This window comes from Corvus kubaryi, unplaced genomic scaffold (assembly GCF_017639235.1).
Source record: "Corvus kubaryi isolate FWS band 111438036 unplaced genomic scaffold, C.kubaryi_AGA036_p1.0 37260, whole genome shotgun sequence".
Taxonomy (NCBI): domain Eukaryota; kingdom Metazoa; phylum Chordata; class Aves; order Passeriformes; family Corvidae; genus Corvus; species Corvus kubaryi.
In genome coordinates, this window is record NW_024581077.1 from 8,328,118 (window position 1) to 8,348,603 (window position 20,486).

At 41.0% G+C, this 20,486-nt stretch overlaps 1 protein-coding gene across 5 annotated transcripts; it reads left to right on the top strand.

Moving 5' to 3' along the window:
- On the top strand, positions 1-15,086 carry PARP11 (poly(ADP-ribose) polymerase family member 11). 5 transcript variants are annotated; one of them, XM_042024301.1, is made up of 9 exons: positions 84-335; positions 2,858-2,969; positions 3,518-3,646; positions 3,745-3,865; positions 5,111-5,186; positions 8,413-8,485; positions 8,573-8,703; positions 12,318-12,469; positions 12,895-15,086. In XM_042024301.1, the coding sequence occupies exons 3-9, from the start codon at positions 3,521-3,523 to the stop codon at positions 13,206-13,208; spliced, it is 993 nt and encodes a 330-aa protein (XP_041880235.1). In that variant the 5' UTR covers positions 84-335; positions 2,858-2,969; positions 3,518-3,520; the 3' UTR covers positions 13,209-15,086. The 5 variants fall into 5 exon arrangements, with proteins under 5 accessions (XP_041880234.1, XP_041880235.1, XP_041880237.1 ...); XM_042024300.1 differs by lacking the exons at positions 84-335; positions 2,858-2,969 and adding an exon at positions 1-28; XM_042024303.1 differs by lacking the exon at positions 2,858-2,969 and having other exon boundaries at positions 84-351.
- Positions 15,087-20,486: the final 5,400 nt, after the last annotated feature.

Here is a 20,486-nt window from a genome sequence, read left to right on the forward strand (position 1 = left end):
AGCGCGCCCGGTGCGCGCGGCCCATGCGGTGAGTGCGGGCGGGGCGGAACGGAACGGCCGCCGCCCCCGCGCCGAGCCCCGCGCCGAGCCCCGCGCCGAGCCCCGTAGGCCGCTGCCCGCCCCGCCCCGCCGCACAGCGCGCTGCCAGGTTGGGCACGGGAGTGGGAGGTGTCGGCCACTGTACGTGTAGGAGCGGCCTGCGGTCCCGATGGAGGAGTAGTGGTTCTGTGCTCGGATCGGTCGCCGGGCCGTGCCCTTGAGCGCCAGTGGATTCCGCTCTGGAGGGTTCGGTTACGGGTGTGATCGCGACGGTGGCCCCCGGCAGCACGGAGCGGGTGCGTGGGGGCGCAGGTGGGAAGGGCATTGTCATTTCACCGTGTGTCCCGTACTCGTGCTAATGCTGTTCCTTCTCCTCGCCTCACCTCCCGGGCCCTGCGGGCTCACCTCAGGCAAGTCTCCTAATTAGGTGTCCTGCTCTCTAAGGAAGAGCCAGAGATCCCCTTAGCGCTGCCTGTGTTCTCAGCAGGGTTCTGTGCCAAGTCGATGTTTGTAGGTGGAGCCTTTGGCAATAAAGCACGATGTGCCAAGTGAAGCAGACAGCGCGGGAGTCCACAGAGTAGCCCATTGGGATGCTGCTGTGGTTTTTATCATGCGGGTGGTGAGACCCTGGCACACGTTGCCCAAAGAGGCTGTAGATGCCCCGTCCCTGGGAGTGTTCAAGGCCAGGTTGGATGGGACTTGGAGCAACCTGGTCTAATGGAAGGTGTCTCTGCTCATGGCAGGGGGATTGAAACCAGATGGTCTTAAAGTTCTCTTCTAACCCAAAGCATTCTGTAACTCTACACACTGTAAAGCATGTCTATCAGTCGAACACAAAGTACTTCTGGAAAAAAGAGGAAGTGCATTGCGAGTACTAGTAAAGCCATTCAGTCACAGCGCACAAAAAGTGCTTTTCCTGTTTAGGAGGATGTTTTTCCTGAGAAACTAATTTAATCTGAGCTCTTCTGGTAACTCCCAGACCAGTAGAAACAGTGCTAATAATGGGGGTTGGGAGCCTTCTCAAAATGCTACCTAATGCTTATAAATGGTGTGCATTTGATTTTGAATTAATCTGTAATTCGTTCAAACATTTTGGATTTGTGTCACCTTTGATAACAGCTCTCTTGTTTTTATGGTTTTACATGTTCATGCCTTAAGGTCTTTCCTCCACATTTCTAAAGTATCCTGAAATCTACCTGCTTACCCTAGACTTTGTGACTAGGGGAATATATGTGGATTGAATGTAAGATTTTTGAAAGCCATGGGAATAACTATCTCCTTACTAAATGTTTTCTTTTGGAGGCTGAGTTGCCCCTGGAGGACTCTGAGCGTGTTGACAGGCACAGATAATCATGCCTTCTCTGCTTGTGAAGGCGTGTCCTCTTGTTCAAAAGGTGTCATTGATTTGATCGATCAGTCAAGGCCCTGAACTGACACTGGGAGGGAGCTGAGTTCTGACCATTTTAGTGGGAACATGAGGAAGCAAAACATTACCAAGAAAAGCCTGAATTGCTTTCCTCAGCTTTAAAGAAGGGCAGATTACCTCTACCTGCTCTCAGTAGGATAGAACATAGCCAAATACTTATCCGAGAGGAAAAATCAAGCTGAAGGGGAAAGATTTTCATCAAAAGATGTTGGCCATCATACCAAGTGAAGGTAGGCTCTGTGGCTGCTCGCTGTGGGTAATAGAAGAGACATTGACAGATGCTCTGTGAAGTAGAGAATGGTTTTCTTATCTCTTTCAAAATACTTTTTCTGTGCAGCTGATGCACCTTTTGTGTAGTGCTGCTTGAACTTGAGGCAGCAATCCATGTATGTAGCCTTGGGTAGGCTTCCATTTTCACTGAAGAAGGTTTGCCCTCAGATTCTGCAATTTGGTGATGTTTTGGAGGTCCACTTATGATTCCCCTGATCTCTAAGCATCTAGATTTTTGTAACCCTTTGGAGCTTTTGATGATTAGAATACAGCCTCTAGCTATTACCACAAAGGTTTCTCAGATTTTTTTTTTTTCCAAACAATTACAGCAGGCTAGCTTGGGAAAAATGGGGGGTGAAGGGTAGTGCTAGAAGTGCCTCCTGCTCTGAACTGCTGCCCCAGTGATACTGGCCAAAACAGGGATGCCTACTTTTAGGCGCCAGTATTTGTCTTCTTCAGGTCTCTATTTTTTCTGGGTTGAAGTGACCAGGAAACAACGGAAGCCTCCAGGATACTAACTGCATGTTGTTTGACTTGTGCTGGAGGGTGTTGTTTCACTTCTTGGAAGAAAAAGTGAACTTGAGGACATATTTGGGACGAGTGCCAAAGTGTTTTGCTTGAACAGTTAGAGTGGATGAATTGTTGACCTTTTCTGGGAGTGAGGCAAGCTTCTTTCTCTGAAAGATTCCCTGAAACTTACTTAGAATTTTTGCTTGGGGAGGTTATTGCAGAAAGTTGACATGTTAGAGGTAAGCACTTTGAGAGTTTGAGAGTTTTCAGGATTTTATTGACGAATGAAGAATGAGCTGAAATCTGGCAGGGACTGTTCTTCTAAAGGTAGTCTGGCATAGCTTTTGGTAGGCTTGAACTTGTCTAGCTGCTTTTGAACTGCCATAAATTTGCAGCATCCACACCATACCATGAAAAGAAATTCCATAGGTTGCCATCTGGTTCATGAAGTTTTTCTTTCACTTACTTTGAACTTGACATGTGCAACCTTCGATAGGTGTCTCCTCTGTATGTCAGAAGAACATGTGATTCTTTATTCCCTGTTTGGTTTTGTCATGATTTTGTAGACCTCTGCTATATCCTTTCCTCAGTTCTTTTTGTTCCATCCCTCAGAACCTCAAGTGTGGTAGTCATTGCTTCTGTGGGAGCCACTCCGGCTTTTGGTGTGAACCTTCTCTGTAAATACAAGTACCGAGTACCAGGAATTTTACTGGGTCATTTTTAGGTGGGTGCGCTGGGGGGAAAATTCTTCATGCAGTGTGAAGGAATAATGTACTGGGGTCTTGCACAGTTAAATAACTATATTCTTTGTCTTAGTTTTAGTTTTTTGTCTTACAAATTTTGATTTCCAGTCTGATTTGTTCACTACTGGTGAGTACCTAGTGGATGTTTCCATCAAGCTTTTGGATGTAACCCCAGCACCTCATTCCTGAGAAGTATGAATGAAGAGCCTGTTGTGTATTTCTTAGTGGCCTTGATCCTACAACCATCAATATGAAATTTAGCACCTCTCTTTGATCACATAAAGCCTATAGCTCTTGCCTTTACTGTCACACTTTACAGACAATTAAGAGAATTTTGAAAATGTTTAACTAACTTAAAGAATAATACTGGATAAGTAGCAAATTGAGAATTTTTCTCTGGAAGAGAAAGAACAGATCTGTCCTCAGCCTGATGGGATTTTTTTTTGGTAGTTATTGCAAATGCACCTTATTTTGCTTTTTTTATAAATTTCTCTAAACTTTTTTTTGGTATTGTGTGTGAATATTTCAGGAAATGCTTCAAGGACCATCAGAAGATGTGTTTGCAAAGATGGAAAGTTCAGTTGAAGAGATGGATACCTCTGATACCCAGTGGGGCTGGTTTTATTTGGCTGAGTGTGGCAAATGGCATATGTTTCAGGTAAATACCTATGAAGTTATATTGGCTCTGATGGATTCCATACATCAAATTGCCTATTGCTGAGTTTGCCTAAATGTGCTCTTTCTTTTATTTTGAAGACTGACTCAAACAGTCACTGCTCTATTAGCAGTGAAGATATTGAAAGGAGTTTCCGAACAGACCCTCATGGATCTCTGTCCTTTACCACTACAAAGTTTAACTACACACTGGACTTTTCAGGTATGTGTCTTTCCAAAGAGTAAATTTAAGTAATGGAAGGTCTCAGATACACCAGTACATTTGTTAATTCAGCAGGTTATTATCCTCGTATCTGGTGCGAAAACACGATTGAGAATGTCTTCTGTACTGGAAGGTACATAGGAGTTTTTAGAGACAGCTGCCCTGTTACATTTTTTTGTGTAGTTTATTAATAAAGTAGCATATTTTGTTAAATAGCACTCCATTGTGTTCCTCCTGCTTGCTTCAGCTGCAGTGGCACATAGGATACATCTATTGAACTGGGAAGTTTAAACCTTTTTTTATTAATGTGCAACTGCCAGTAAGCTTGGAAAACCCCTTCCATTCAGTCTACGTAAGAAACATTGCTGTGAAGGAGGCTTTCTGCAAAATACTGGCTTCAAAGTGATTTAATAATTCAGCAGGTAGTTGAAGCCAGTTCTGTTCTCAGAAGAACAAGGAGATAGGCAAAAGGATTTTCTAGTAGATTGTAAAGATCTCATTTATGCTGTTCTTGTAAATTACATAATATTATAGGTTTCTAGTGTACGTAGCTAATTATAAATGTAATCTGTTCTTTGCTCGAAGGTGTATTCTAGTAACTTTTTTTTTGTTTTTCCATTCATAGATTGTTTATTTTCTGATTAAATTACAAAACAGCTGTATGCTGTTTCCTATGAAGGAAATAAATGCATATTCCAGTATATGTATTCAAATTTCAAATATTTCAAATGCAGAAAGTGGGGGCTGAGTAAAACAGCAATATACTGGCAGTAAAGTAATATCTAACAATACAAGGAGTTTTATGCTTACTTGTGTTGAAATGTCTGTTTATAAAAAACTACGTTTTGCATCCAGAATAAATACACTACAAGCAAATGTTGAAGAACAATTTTTATGTTACTGTCTGTAGGTCATGATGTCTTACATTAAGCATAGTGTATTCTTTGTCGTCCCATTAAAGTCAGTGGAAGTTTTGCCTGTGATTTAGTGGGGCTGAATGTTAGATGAATATTTTAAAAAGAAATGTTTTGTGTCTGTAATATTTGGACATTTTGCCAACTCATATAAATGACAATGCAGTTAGAAACCTTTATTGAAAGTGCTGATTTGTTACTTGTTGAAATAGGAATTCCTGTCAAGTAACTCAGGGTGTAGCAACATTCTTTTTAAAAATGACACTTAAATGTTTCATATGCTGTAGATGAATTCCCAAAACTTTCATCCTAATTCTTGTTTTATGCTCAGTGATGAAACAAATCAACCTAACTACCCTTAAGCAGCGTCCAATAAAGCGAGCTCCCTTTGCAATCAATTCATTCAGGTAAGGAAATAAGAGGAAGACTGCTTATTTTTATTTTATTCCTGATTCTTCGAAGTAAAATGAAACAAAAATGTTTTATCGTTATTGTTTATATTTATTTGCTTTTGGAGTCACTTGCTCTGAATACCTGTTGAATCAGAATTGCTGCAGGGAAGCAGCACCAAAAAACGGAATAGTTTGATCCATTGACTTCATAAATTATTTAGAAGTATTATTGTAAGAGTAAAAAAAGATTGATTTATATTTCTTGCCTATATTTACTCGTTTGCTCTAAAATGACTAGGAGTTAAAAAAATTGTCTTTTATGAGTCTAATTGCCTTAGATTGTCAGCTTCTTGCTATTTGATCAGTCATTAGATGTAAATCTGTGCTTAAGTAAATCTGGTACTCAGCAAACAATAAACTGAGCTATGCAGTGTTACTGCCACAGGTGAAATTTAGTACATGAGATGTCTGGGTTTTTTTCCCCAAATAGTTTCTGAGAAAAATTTTAGTTCTGAATTGTAGTGTGGTTATACATTCAAAAAGAAATTTGTCATTTGTCATAAGAAATGTAGTAGCAATCTGTTTACAGTAACTTTAAAGAAGACCTGTTTTTTTGAAGTGAACATTTTTTTCAGTAGATACTTGTTATAGTGCGGATACTGCAACACCATGTATCAGACAATGAGGCCCATGGAAAGAAATATATATAGGCTGATTCTTGATAGATGTTTCAGAGATGTTTATTTCTCCAGCCGCATGGCTGGGGCTCTGCCAAGGAACTGCTCAGTCACAGGACCCGAGGGTCCTTCCCTGCGCAGGGGAACACAAACCAACCAATGGGGAACGAGGCTGAGCAGGGGCAGGGAAATGCTGTGCCTCCCCTCAGGGCCCCTCTCCCAGGACCACATGGCAGGGGGAGGACCCCAACATTTCACCCGTTTATTTTTAACAAAAGAAATTTAAAACTTAACATTGAAAACAACTGGATAAACATGAGATAACAAGGACAGTTGAAAACAAAACAAGCCACCCTCCTGAGTCTTTAAATGTCCAAACAGATTCTCTGGAACATCTTAAGGCTGACAGAAGGGAGACAGGACTCGCCGGGCATGCTTTGTGGGGAAACTGAGGCAGGAGAGGGTTTCTTCTGTTTGTACCTGTTGGAACGCCAAACAAAAATAGTTAATTTCTTTCCTCCCCCTCTTCATTCCCCACTCGGCATTGAAAAGGGATTTTTGGGGAAACAATTGGCAAAGGCATGGTTTTGTGAGGGAAACCATGGGTGAAAAAATGGATTGGGAATACACTGGGGGTAATAGGATATAGGATAAAAGGGAAAGGTGGGATTAGGAAAGGGAGACTGTAGGGGGGGCTTATAATGGAGATATTGTCTAACATGACTACAATTTTTAGCATATATACTGCCTTTTACAGAAGCACCATCAGGCCCAGTGACCTCTGCTGCTTGTAACCCTTTTCTACCTTGCACAATTTTGAGCTCCACCACCTCTCCATCTCCCAAGCTTGGGATGCATTTTTCAGGGTTATTCTTTTTAATAGCAGTTCTATGAACGAATATGTCTTCTTGGTTGTCACATCTTGTTATAAAACCATAATTTTGTTTAACATTATACCATTCTACTATTCCTAAAACCTTAGCTATGGTGATTTTTTCCTTTTTCCAAGTGGCTGCTGTTTTCTGTCTCGCTGCGTTTTTGCTTTCTCTTTCACTTTTGCTCGCTCCCGTGTTGGAATTGCCAGGGTTGCTGGGGCCGCTGGGGCTGCTCGTGCCTGTGCGCTCTTCCTGGGGTTGCATTCAGGGCCGCGTGGGCCAGGCCACTCAGCTCCCCGCGCGCTGCCGCTTCTGCTCTCAGCTGTGCTGCCGCTGCCTGGGGCCGCGCCCACGTCTCGGCCGGGCCCCCGAGCGACGACCCCCCCGCTCCCTGCTCCAGCGCATGTTTCGGCTGGGCGCGGCTCCGCTCCACCGCCGCCGCCCGCGCGCCGCCCGTCTCGGTCGGGCATTCACGGGGCTCGCTCCACCACGCGCTGCACGGGGCTGTGTGGGCACCGCCGGGTCCCGCCGCTCCCACCGCGCCTCGCTCCGCCGCCGACGCTGCGGCTCGCTTGGCTCCGCCCGCGCGCGGGAACTGCCTCGCTGCTGCTCGCAGAGTGCTCAGTGCACATGGCTGAGGCTGCAAGGTCCCTGAGCCAGGCTTCCCTTCACCAGAACACAGCTGACATTGCTCAACAGTCTCGGTAACTAAATAATATTCACGAAAATATTCTTTCATCGGCATATATTTTGACTCAGAAATTAACTGTGTCCAAGCAGTATTCCAAAAGTCTTTGGTAAGAATTAAATCCCAAGAAACATAGAAAATGTTCTTAAACAACCATGCCAGGAAGTGTTTCAGTTCCTTTTGAGCTTGAATTAAGCTAAAATTTACAAATCATTGTTCGAGAATCTTTTCAAGTTTAAGATAAATGTCCATATGCGGTTCTGAGAGCCAAGAGTCTTTCCACGGTTCCTCCATAGTTTAGAGATGGAACAGCAAAACAAAAACAAGATGAGAAATCCAGAGTTTACTCACAAATCAGTCACTGTAGGGATCGGGGATCGTTCTGCCGGCATTCTCTACCATTTGTTACAGTGGGGATACTGCAACATGCGTATCAGACAATGAGTCCCGTGGAAAAGAAATATCTATGAACCGATTCTTGCTAGCTGTTTCAGAGATGTTTATTTCTCCAGCCGCATGGCCGGAGCTCTGCCGAAGAACTCCTACAGTCACGGGACCAGAGGGTCCTTCTGCCCACGCAGGGAACACAAACCAACCAATGGGGAACGAGGCTGAGCAGGGGCAGGGAAACGCTGTGCCTCCCCCCAGGGCCTCTCTCCCAGGACCACATGGCAGGGGGAAGGGACCCCGACATAAATTTGCTAAATAGTGCATACAATGATGTAGCAATTTACTTTGCTTTTTGAATAATTGCATTCAGTACTCTTATTTCTGTGTGATGACATTTTTAACTTTCAGGAGATTTCTTTTAGTCCCAGTTTTAATTCTGAAGAGCTTATGTATGTAGTGCATATGCTTAAATTACTCTTTTTTAGTAGCTCTGTATGCACTTCATGAGGGTTTGCTTTTTTTGCCTACTGTGTTGTTTGGAGCAGGAGTTTGACAGGAAGAAAATGCCTCATGTCTTTGAAGTGATGTGTTTTTACCTTTTTTGTTTGAAGTTTCATCTGTGAAAATGAGGCTATCCCTATGCCTTCACACTGGGAGAATGTAAATACTGAGGAGCCATACCAGGTAAGAGTTGATATACAAATTGGTCAAAAACATGTGACAATGAAATAATGCATCGAATTGAAATCGTACTAACCTCTTTTTTTCCAGCTTATTCCTTTGCAAAAGAAAACAAATGAATATAATGAAGTTTCTAGTCTCTTTGGAAAAACAATGGATAGCCACCGAATTAAAAGAATTAAGAGAATACAAAATCTAGACTTGTGGGAGTTTTTTTGCAGGTGAGATTATTTCTAAAACCAACAGTTTTAGGACTGTTTATGGAGAAAAGTTTTAAGTCATGCAGCAGAAATATGTGTAATTGTTTTTATTATTAATGAAAATTTTTGTTACTTTTTAACATTTAAAATTTTTCTTATTTGTCATTTCTCTCTATTCAAAATTTAATTTTCAAGACTCTGTAGCTTCTACAGGTGCAGAAATGTAATACTTGTAGAAATGCATTAGATAAAACTGTAGCACAGATAATATGTTAAAAGATGTTCAGAATATCCATGTGGTAGGTGGTCATGATCCTTACAGTGAAGTAAAGAGAATAAAAATTAGCTTTTTGTAAAATGATTCCTTGAGAGGTTTGTATTATTTTAATTTTTACTGAATAAAGCAAATGAATATTTCTGTCTTGTTGGATTTTTTAACTTTATGAAGTGTAGGACAGAATTAAGTGTTGAATTAACACATATTCATGCAATTTCTTTTAAGTTTAATGTGCTACAAAACCTTGTTCAAAGTTCTTGGCTTTTCCCTCTTCATATTGTGCTGTCCTGGAAGAAGTAGGAAGTGCCCGGTTTGGTGTCCACTTATTTTGTGGTGTCAGTTAAGCAATTGTACATGACAAAAGGTATTTGTGTATCTTTTAGGAAGGAGTACATATCAGAAGGTTTAAAGATGTTTTGCAGTAATAAAATCATCTAGACTAAGTTAAAGAGTGAGGAAATAACTAACCAGATGTATATTAAAATTTTGCTAAGTTACATGATTTTTTTTAAAGATATGTAATTTATTGTTAATTTAAAGCTATATCATTAACGTGTGAGGAAGTGAATTTCCTCATACATGTTAATGGTTAGGAGAGTTATCCTACTTTTAATTAAGTTTCTTTTATTCTTGGAGGAGTAAGGAAGGGGGTCAGCAGAACTGCTGCCTTGGACTTCCAGAGATCAGACTTTGGGTTGTTCAGGAGACTGTTCGACAGAGTCCCTTGTGAGGCAGTCATGAGGGACAAAGGTGTCCAGGAAGGCTGGATGCTCTTCAAGAGGGAAATCCTAAAGGCTCTGGAGCAGGCTGTCCCCATGTGCTGAAAGACAAGCAGGCGAGGAATAAGATCATCCTAGCTGAACAGAGAACTTTTGTCTGGAATTCAGACGAAAAAGAGAGTTTAGAAGGGCCAAAGCCCAACTAGAACCCAATTTGGCCTCTGCCATAAAAGACAATAAAGATGTTTTTAAAAATAAATCAGGAACAAGAGGAGGGCTATGGAGAATCTTCATCCTTTACTGGATGTGGGCAAAACATAGTGACAAAGGATGAGGAAAAGGGTGAGGTACGTAGAGAGTGAGGCAAAGCAGGCATTAACAGTAAGATCAATTGTTCTCTGGGCACCCAGACCCTGAGCTGGAAGACAGAGACAGGGAGCAGATTGGAGCCCTGATAATTCAAGGGGAAGTGGTCAGTGACCTGCTACACCACACAAGTCTATAGGGATGGATGGGATCCACTGGAGGATACCACAGGAGCCAATGAAGTGCTCACTGAGCCACTTTCAACCATTTACCAGCAGTCTTGGCTCACTGGGGAGGTCCCAGTTGACTGGTGGTGAGCAAACGTGATGCCCATCCACAAGAAGGATTGGGAGGAGGATCCAGAGAGCTACAGACCTGTCAGGCTGCGCTCTGTGCCAGGGGTGTTCATGGAACAGCTCATCCTGAGTGCCATCACACAGCATGTAGGGGCTAACCAGGGGCCAGGCCCAGCCAGGATAAGTTTAGGAAAGGTAGGTCCTACTTGAGATGACCAACCTCACCTCCTTCTATGACAGGGTGACCCACTAAGTGGATGAGGGAAAGGCTGCAGTTATTTTTTACCTGGACTTCAGTAAAGCCTTCGACACTGTTTTCCCACAAAATTCTCCTAGAGAAACTGGCTGCCCATGGCTTGGACAGGTGCACTGTTTGCTGGGTAAAAAACTGTCTGGACAGCCAGGCCCAGGGAGAGGTGGTGAATGGAGTTACGTCCAGTCAGTCACAGGTGGTGTCCCCCAGGGCTCAATGTTGGGGCCTGTCCTGTTTAATATCTTTATCCGTGGTCTGGACGAGGGGATCAAGGGCAGCCTCAGTCAGTTTGCAAATGACACCAAGCTGAGTGGGAGTGTTGATCTGCTGGAGGGCAGGAGGGCTCTGCGGAGGGGTCTGGACAGGCTGGACCCATGGGCTGAGGCCAATTGTATGAGGTTTAATAAGGTGAAATGCTGGGTCCTGCCCTTGGGTCACATGGCAGTGCTACAGGCTTACACACACTGGTGAAGAAATTATTGCCTGGTAGTATTTTACAAAGAGATAGGTATTCCAGCATTTCAAATTCACTTCTTTTGGTGTCCCAGGTAGGAAAGTTGAAAAGAGGATGATGCTTTTAGTCCAGCATCTCAGTTTGGAGTTGTCGAGGAGTACAGCAAGTAAAAAAAGGTGTTGGTCAGGGAGATTGCTGACCATTTTTAGTAAAAGCTTATGTGCTTACATATGTACAGAGAGCATGTCTCTGGGTATTTAGTCTTGCTGTAGGTTTTGCCTTTTATTGAGTGAATTGGCTGAATGAGAATTTTCTCAATGCTGGATAAAGTTAATTTTGTTGAACTGGATTAGCTTGTCACTGGTGGTGGAAAGTGCTAAAATGATGCTTTTTAGAACAGTTGGACTCCCCGATTTCTGTTCCAAATTACCAAAGTGTCATGTTGTGGCATTCCTGCATTCTGCAGATCCAGATTTCCAGTGTGTCTGGTATATTCTACTACTTAGGAGGAACAATTGCTACTTAAACTTCTATGGTTTTGAAAAAGTGTTTTGTTTCATTGATAAAATAAGAGTTTACATTTGATCAATGCTTGAGTGATTATTTGCATCACTGTAGTGGTCAGAACACATTTGCCTCTTACAATAGTTTCCATATTAATGACAATTCTAAATTAGCTTTATGAAATGAGCTGGTCAGAGATAGTAAAGGACTGTTACAGAACATCTTTTGAGAATTGATTATTCACTTTTTCTATAAATTTGTTCCGTTCCCCTGTTTCAAGAGAAGTTACTTCAGGCTACATTTATATATTGTCAGAGATCAGCAGCCAACAGCAGGGGGCTGCTGATGGAAGAAATTTCAGGTGTTCAGCATAACTAGCCCTTAGATCAGTTTTTGCTGGTTTACACAGGTAATAATACTTCATAATCTACCAGTTTTTTTATCCCTTCCACCATGACATTGAAATAGGTGGAGAGAACAAAATGTGCAAAATTACCTTTCTTTTAAAAATGTATCTGCAGAAAATGACCACACTGAAACTAATAACAAATGAACAATGTTGATAAAATTGGTGTAGGATGACCTTTTTTCCAAATCTTAGACTATGTTGGAAAATAGTTCCACAGCATTCAGAAATATGTGATTTCTAAATATGTACCTTAAGAATTATGACATGTTTAAAAACTAGAGTCATCTAGGTACTTGTAAAGTGAAATGTGTTAGGTCTGTACCCTCAGCAGTGCTTTCACAGTAGTAATTTAGTGTGTTTGCACAGCTATTTATTTATTATGTGCTTATTTATGTATTTATTGTGTGTTTTCTGCAGGAAAAAAGCTCAGCTGAAGAAGAAAAGAGGTGTCCCAACGATTAATGAGCAGATGCTGTTTCATGGCACCAGTAATGAATTTGTAGAAGCAATATGTATTCATAATTTTGACTGGAGAATAAATGGGATGCATGCTGCTGTGTATGGAAAAGGTAAGTATTGTTGTCACATACAACAGTGGTAGTGTTAGCAGCTCAACATTAAGTGTTCCCTATAGTGTGTACTTTATGATGCATGCCTTTTGTTTACCCAAGAGCTGTTTAATACAGCTTTGCTTTTATGGCAAGTGTAATTAAGGATGCAGTAAGGAATGTAATTGTCACAACTCGCTGGTAGGACCAGGGAGCATGGGGAAGGGATGCCCAGCAAAGCAGTGTTGATCACAAGACAATCTCCCTGCTAAAATGTTCACACTAAAAATATTTGGTCATATTGTCATAATCTAATAACAACAAAAAAAATATTGTTAATGGACATAAAAGAACTGACATTTTTCATCATCTTGATAGCTATGCTCTAGTAGTCAAGCTGTCATGGTAAGAATGTCATCAAATTTTCTATGTTTTTTATTTGAAAGGGACCTATTTTGCAAGAGATGCATCATATTCCAGCCACTTCTGCAAAGAGAGCATGAAGCATGGAGATACTTTTCAGATTCATGGTGTGAATCTGCAGCCTCATCTGCATAGACCAGATAAAGTCATGTTTCTTGCTCGTGTGTTAACTGGTGACTATATTGGTGGTGATTCAAAATACATGAGGCCTCCTTCAAAAGATGGAAGCTTTGTGAACTTGTACGACAGCTGTGTGGATAATACCTGGAACCCAAAGATCTTTGTCATCTTCGATGCCAACCAAATCTACCCTGAGTACTTAATAGAATTTTGTTAAGTTTGAACTGAGTATTGTTTGTGTTTTTTTGATACTTTTGTTCCTTTTGTAAAGACAACAACATAGAAACATGATGCATGAAAGAGAGGTGAAAGAAAAGCTGGCATAAATTTATGGAGGAGGGAAGCTATTAAATATTTAAGAGAGACTGGTGAACTGTTTAAAAATGTGTAAACTTTACTAATGCATTTTTCAAATGTAGAGACTATTACAAATCTGAAGTTGCTTGGTGAGCCTTAAATACATTGAGCATTGGTAAGTTTTCAAAGGCAAGATTTATGTTCTGATTTTCTAAAGTATATTAGAAGTGGTAGAAATATGCCTCTAATATAGTATGCATATGATGAAACTAATCTTTTATAAAGATTGCCTATAAAACATAAAGTAAGAACAACAACAGTGAAACCCCAGGGGACATGGCTATGTGTGTGTGTGTGTGTGTGTCTATGTTCTGTAGTACATGTTGCTTTGTTTGGAGGTCTCTTAGTTTGGATTCTAAACCTAAAAAACCCTGAATTTACAGCTCCTTCATCAGTTTCCTCCAGATAAAGTTCAACAAAGCTGTTAGGTTTAACTTTATGTACATTTTACTGTAAGCTTCAATTATATACTGGGAAGATTGCAAAACCCTTGCACTAGGATTTGACTGTTGGTTTTGATGGAAATGAGGCCCATAAACTTGTGGTTGTTAGTTGTTTGGTATGTAACTGTTGGGCTCACTGTTGGGTGTCAGCAGTGCCATACACCTTTCTCAGTTCTTCTCCTATGGAGTTTTTGCCATCTTGTTACGGTATTCATGTGCTGCTGTGATTCCTGTCTGGTCAGAGTTTAAGATGCACTCAGTGCTCATGTACGTGCTGTTACTGAAGACAATGTTTATATTAACTTAACTGGAAATAATACAGCTAAAATAACAATGAAGATTTCAAAAGATGTCATCCTTTAGTTTTTAAAGACTGTAATAGAAAGCTTTCAGTAACAATTGTATAGACCAGGTTTTCATAACTGGTATAGTTGTAAAGTTAAAGAGTATTTTTCACATGTAGAAAGAGCAAAAGGGAAAATATTTGGGAAAAGAACAAACCTGAGTACCTAAACACATGAAGAGGCTGAGGAAGAAGCTGTTACAGTGAAATGTACTGATGTGTTAAATGATTTGGTATGGAATTTGTGTCTCTAGTGTTCTTTGTTAAACGACCTAAGTAGCACTAATGGACAAAGTCAAAGTTGAAACCTTTCCAGGCTTTTTCTTTGGCTATGGGCAGTAACAAGTCCCTGTAGAAACAGTATATAATTGTGGCAGATGTAGAATGATCTGTGTTGGTTTGTTATAGAATTGTTAATGGACTTTTTGGATCAAAGGCTATGTTTAAAATGTATTTTATTTAAAAGGCACTGCAGCTGCTCGCATGGCCAGGTCTGCTCAAAGTCATACTAAACCGGTGGAACTGGAAGCAGAACATGACAACATATCTGGCATCATAACTGAGGACACAAATATCTCTTCTTCTCCTGAGTGCTGTTACCACTGCCTGTCAGTGGATCTTGCACAAGTTGTGTATCTGTTTCTATTTGTAATTTCATGGCAATTTTCCTGTCCCTAAACCATTTAGGGCTAAAATGCATTTTCCTTTATTTTAGGAAGTATGATTTCTGATTCCACTTGAAACTCTAGGTTCTACTCTTGTGGGTGTGATTTGTGTTTGATTCACTACTACACTAGCTCTGCAAAAGGCACTTTGTTCTCCCCGTTGTATGAAATAATAGCGAATCACGCAGGGAATTTGTGTATTACTGACTCCCTTTTATTTTTACACAGTATTGTACAGAGCATACATTTTGTGAAACTAACAAATACATGTGCTGTTGTTCCTTTGATTTGGTCTTTTTTTTTCTTCTGAGGTCTGAACAGACCTTTTTAGTTAAGAAAACTGAAGTTTCTTTTTTAGCATCTCATGGACACAAAGTACCATAATCTTTAATGATCTCAGAGACTTTTCTGATTGTTTGTGTTGTGGTGTCTTGTTTGTTGCTTAATTTGAATTGAATGGCACAATCTTAATCTTACTGCACAATTGAAGTTTTACCTCTTCTTTCAATGTTACACATGTTCTGCTTTTTGGTGTCTGTTTTTGTGCTGATGAATTCTGTTATTGAAGATGTCTGTAAAATAACCGTCCTTTTTCTGACAGGAGGAGAGCGATTATTATTGCAAGCAAAGTCCAGAACTGTACAAGTAGCCAATACAGGAAATAGTTGGACTTAATAAAAGGAACAGTGAGAAAGAAAGGGAGGAAAATAATTTCTTGGCCTGTAGAGTGTTAAAGAAAAGAGAAGGGATCTTGGTGTGATTCTGGGGAAGGAAACCTGCTGTTTTCTGTTACTGTTTCATGTAGTGAAACTTTGTTCTCCATTTTGGTTTTACACCTGTGCAAGAGAGCATGTCACTCTCTTACGTGTCTTGATCTGAGGTAAAGCTTTCTTACTAAAATATTCTTGTGGCAGAATCTTTTCATATGAGCACAGCACTTCAGGATGACATAGAAAAATAAGATCAGCTCATACTGGCCTCCTGGACCAGCTTTGATTTTTACAATGGGTGTGTGCTTCAATCATTGCTGAGCAGATCTCATTTCATCCAGAGCAGTTTGGGACAGTGTCTGCATTCCAGTTCATTTACAGGGTCAGTTTGCACAAACTCTCATTTTTAAGTTAGAAGCTGAAGAAAAAAAATGGATACAGCTCTGTTTTTTAATAGACGTCCCAGCACACTCCTATCCAGGCTAGATGTGAGGTATGTAATGTGCTGGCTGAAGTTAGCAACTTAAATTTCAGGAGTATGTTGGATGGCAGTTCAGCTGGTGGCTTGAGGACAACTCTTACCCTTTTTAAACTTTTATCAGCACAGAAGATCATAGCAGGAATGCTCAAGTGAGTGAGTCTGTGCAGTCTACATAGTGGAAATTACTTTCAGGAAGATGAGCACATGTCAGTCTTAAAGTTCCTGTGGCCTGAATGTCCATCAGTGTTGTAACTATTTTTAGGCACTTCCAAAACAGTGACTTGCAAAACTGCATAGGGCTGCTCCAATATAGCCCTCTAGTCTTCACAACAGATGGAATACTTTGTAATGTATTTGCTTCTCCCAAACTTCTCTTTTCTCTGCTGCCAGAAACTTGCAGAATTAGTGAGGAAGTTTAGAGGCATAATCTTTGAGCAAGCAAAATACGAATGTGGTTGCTTGGCTGCTTTTTTTTTTGTTTTGTTTTGTTTGTTTAACTGAGACAGATGACTTCTTTATAGAAATGCCCTCTGTGAGCAAGCCACACTAAAGGTCAACTGAATTTTTTCAAAATGTGTGTATTTCATAGCAAATGGACTGGGGGATCCTGGCCTAGGTGTTAGGCTTTCCAAGTCTCTGGGTGGTCCAGCTTAGAGTTTGCTGGTGAACATGCACACGCCCAGGCACACCAACACTGTGGGAGGCGCAGACTCTGCCCTCACCACAGCTGGCACCAGGCACACAGGCACTGACCATGGTCCCACGCTGAACTCCCTGCTCACCTCACTCGTGTCCTCCCAACAGCTGTTCTGGGGAACGGATGCTGTTCCTGCCCCAGTGGCTGCACGTTCAATCCCCCTGCTGGCTCCAGTAGCTGGCATGGAAACCCCACTCACTCCAGTCACTGCCACCACAGGCCAGGGGCACCCACCCCCAGGTCTGACCCCAGGAGGAGGCACTAAATTCCCCACATGCACACAGAGGCTTGACAGTAGCTGGCACAGAGTCCCTGCAGCGTGTTCCCAGGGGACACAGAATGAGCATACACAGATGCCTAAGAAAAGATTTCATGAGACAGTAGAAGCAAGGCCAGACTGTACTGGGCAGGCACAGGGCTTGGCCAGACAATTGTACTGACCAGCCCCATTTCAAAGCCAACTGGCCTCTCTTACACCCCTCTTTGTTAAGCCCCTTTGTTCACCTCGACTCTGCCTTCCCCTGTTAATCCCCCACCCTATGGGTGTGTACAGCTCCATTGATTCCTGCACCCCTCCCAGTCTGATCCCCCAATACCATTTCCAAAGTCCAGGCTGAAATAAACTTTGACTCTTACATGCTCTTATCAATTAATATGACTGACCAGGTTTGGTTCTCATTACTACTTCCCTTATCATGTCAGCCAGGTTTATCCCCATATTTTCTTGTTCTTGGCTTCCTCCTTTTCTTACTGTTCCTGTTGTGTCAGAAAAGGTAGTAGAGGAGTAATCACTCTCCTTCCACATACTCGTACAGATAATTGTGCCACATAACATGTTCAGCAGTTTTGGTCCCACATTTGTCCTAACTTGGGGATTTAGTTGGAGAGGTCACATTTCATTCTTTTGGTAATGAATAGACAAAAGATAGGCAAGGTGAACAACACCAAGCCTGGAAAGCTGCATGTTCTTTTGAGTATATTAATTGGAAAGGGGTCACTTGAATGTACAGAAATAGGAGAATGTTTGGTGTGTAGTGCAATAAGCAAAAGAAAAAAAAAATTGCAGTGTAATAGAGTGTAAGTATAGGGAAAGGACCCATTCAAACAGTAATCAGTTCCATGGAATACCATAAAGTGAGTTTCTCTTCCTTGTGTGCTTTGAGCTGTTTAGAGTTTGATACTGCTGTCATGTTGAGGATGGCAAACCGGGTGGTTCTGGCTGTTTGCACACTTATTTGCAGACATTTGAAGATTAATTTACTGATACTACTTTTAGAATCTTTTGCAAAAGAGATTGTGACTCCACTGCTAGAAATAACTGAAGCTGTGCTCTTCTCAGCTATTGACTTTATTAACTAGAAATGTAATTCATTTCTGTATTTGTATTTTGCCTATTGCCTTTGAACGTCTTTGAGGTGGTTTTTTTTCAGTATTTTCCTTTCTAGAAAAACTTTTTTTGCAGTTAAAGAGGGATGAAAGAAAAATAGAAAGGATAAATGTATCCGCATTTGGAAGCTGCTGGGTCCATGTCTGGAGACTGTGCAAATGAGGAAGGCAGGTAGTGGAAATGACATTATGTTTCCCATCTGAAGCCAAGAGCAGTTACATCCATTTCCTGTTTCAGTCTTGTGGCCAATAAATGCCAAAGTTAATTTAAATGGAATGAAATCATACTGACACCGAAAAGAACAACTTCAAATGTTTCTTATGTTCACTCAGCTTCTCCACTGATACAGTTTTCTTCCCTTAGATTCATAAAGCAATGTAATATATAAACCAATACACGTAGTGAGCATCTGGCTCATGTCCAGGTTTCAGGAACAACATGGCCTGCTCACGTCCCTTTTCCTGTTCCCATGCTTTGCTTGCATTCATGTTGCCATAAAGTGAAACAGATGAAATATCTGGATCATTGATAAAAACTAATTTGGAGTGGGAATATGCTAATACAGTTTATTATATTAAGTGATGCGTTCGGTCACAGACCTGGAGGTGACCAAGTAGCTAGTACATGTGATCTTTTTTTCCAGTCAGTATCTACCTTTGAGCTGGTGAAAGTTGTCCAAGAAAGTAATCCCGACTGAGAACAGTTGGTGCAAATAAGCCTTTCAAAGGATGATTGGATACTGCATACTCTGTGTTATTGTCTATGTATTAAGTAGGGGGATTACTTTTAAAAGACTTATTTCTGTAAAGGGACTGGCTGCCACAAATACTATCATCACAGATTTTGTTTTAACACAGCTGTTGACAATACAGTATCCCTGATAAAGCTCTATCAGCTAATTACTGCATGCTTATGAGAGTGACTTAAATAGCAGCTCCAGACTGATATTTTTTAATTGTCTTGGTTTTTATTTTTAGTATAAGAAATATGACCCAAAGCAATGGGATAAGACAAGGACAAGAGATGGAAAAGCTGGGGGTAAAAAAAAATCAATGGGAGAAAGATGGTTACATAAGTGAAATGGTGCGTGAGTGTGCATGTGCACTGGGGCCGGGGAGTGGATGCAAGAAGGGAAGAGAACGTAAGAATATTACTGCTTTAAATCTGTCCTTTAAAATTTTTAAACTCAGTTTTCATGCTGACGATCTTCCTGGATGTTTGGCAATGTTTATATATTCCCAGTGGGATGGAGTATTGGATGGAGAGTCAGGGGACTTGCAGTCAAATTTTCATGTCTCTTGACACATTGTGATGAGAGAAGACTTACAGCAGTGGTGCACAAATGATACAGAGCTGTCAGAAATGAGAGATACAGCTACAGCACCTCTTCTGAGCACTGTTGCAATGAGCATGGGGACAGCAAAGTGTTGCAATCTGCTGTAAACATAACTGGCTGGCTTTTGGCTTCTCATCAGGCCACCATGCTTCCTGAAATATTCCCACTCTAGTGCATCTCTTCCACGGCAAGTGTGTGGTCATTAATTTACTGTATTTAATTGATCACTGTAATGTGACAAAAGGGTCAAAAATGTCATGGTTTGTGTCAACAAATTGCAGAAAACTGTGCTATTGCTCTAAATTGCTTCATGAAGCAATTGATTTGTGGAAAGAAACTGTCTTCTGTTGTGTATTACATTAGGTATTGCAGTAGATATCCATGTTTTTTGACCTTTAGCTGCTATGGTGGTAAATATGACCGATTTTCAAATTTCAGAATATAAACCTGTGCTGTCTCTTTGTAAAAAACAGGTTTCTATCAAGCATGCTCATAAAGGTGGTGAGTTTCTGAAAGGTTTTCTTTTATGCACAAATCCCTCACTGAACAGAATTTAATAGTCTATCTATGAGAATTGCATTCAGTAAGACAATATAATCCTCTTTTTAGTAACTATTCATTCAAACTGAAAATCCCTGAGTGGAAGGTGTGTGTCTAACAGAGCCTTGAGTTATCAGTGCACTTCAGGGCTGGAATCTATGTAATGCTTCATCACAGATGGACAGCTTGTGGGCAAAAATACACAGTATACCACCTCAGCACAGCCGTGGGGGGAATTGGTAAGGCGGTATATAATTGATGTTGGATTTGATCCAGGATACCTTTCCCTTAGGAGAGAAGATCGAGATTTTTAGTGGCAGTGTTTTTAAAACCGGTTTATGGTTCAGCAAACTGTGGAATACTGAGTAAAATTAGAACTGTATCATGGCACAGACTGAGAGAGAAGTCCTTCCACTGTATTGCTGGCTCCACATCCTCACAGGGAAACATTCTCAAATGGTGTTTCTTTTTTAAAATAAAAATTAAATGCTAATTCTTTTCAGTTGGAGAAATATGAAGAGTGTGGCTGTAAAATG

Coding starts and splice junctions, on each gene's coding strand:
- PARP11 (XM_042024300.1), top strand. CDS start 3,521: ATGCTTCAAGGACCATCAGAAGATGTGTTTGCAAAGATGGAAAGTTCA. Junction 3,647..3,744: donor GCAAATGGCATATGTTTCAG/GTAAATACCTAT, acceptor TTTATTTTGAAG/ACTGACTCAAACAGTCACTG. Junction 8,486..8,572: donor ATACTGAGGAGCCATACCAG/GTAAGAGTTGAT, acceptor CTTTTTTTCCAG/CTTATTCCTTTGCAAAAGAA.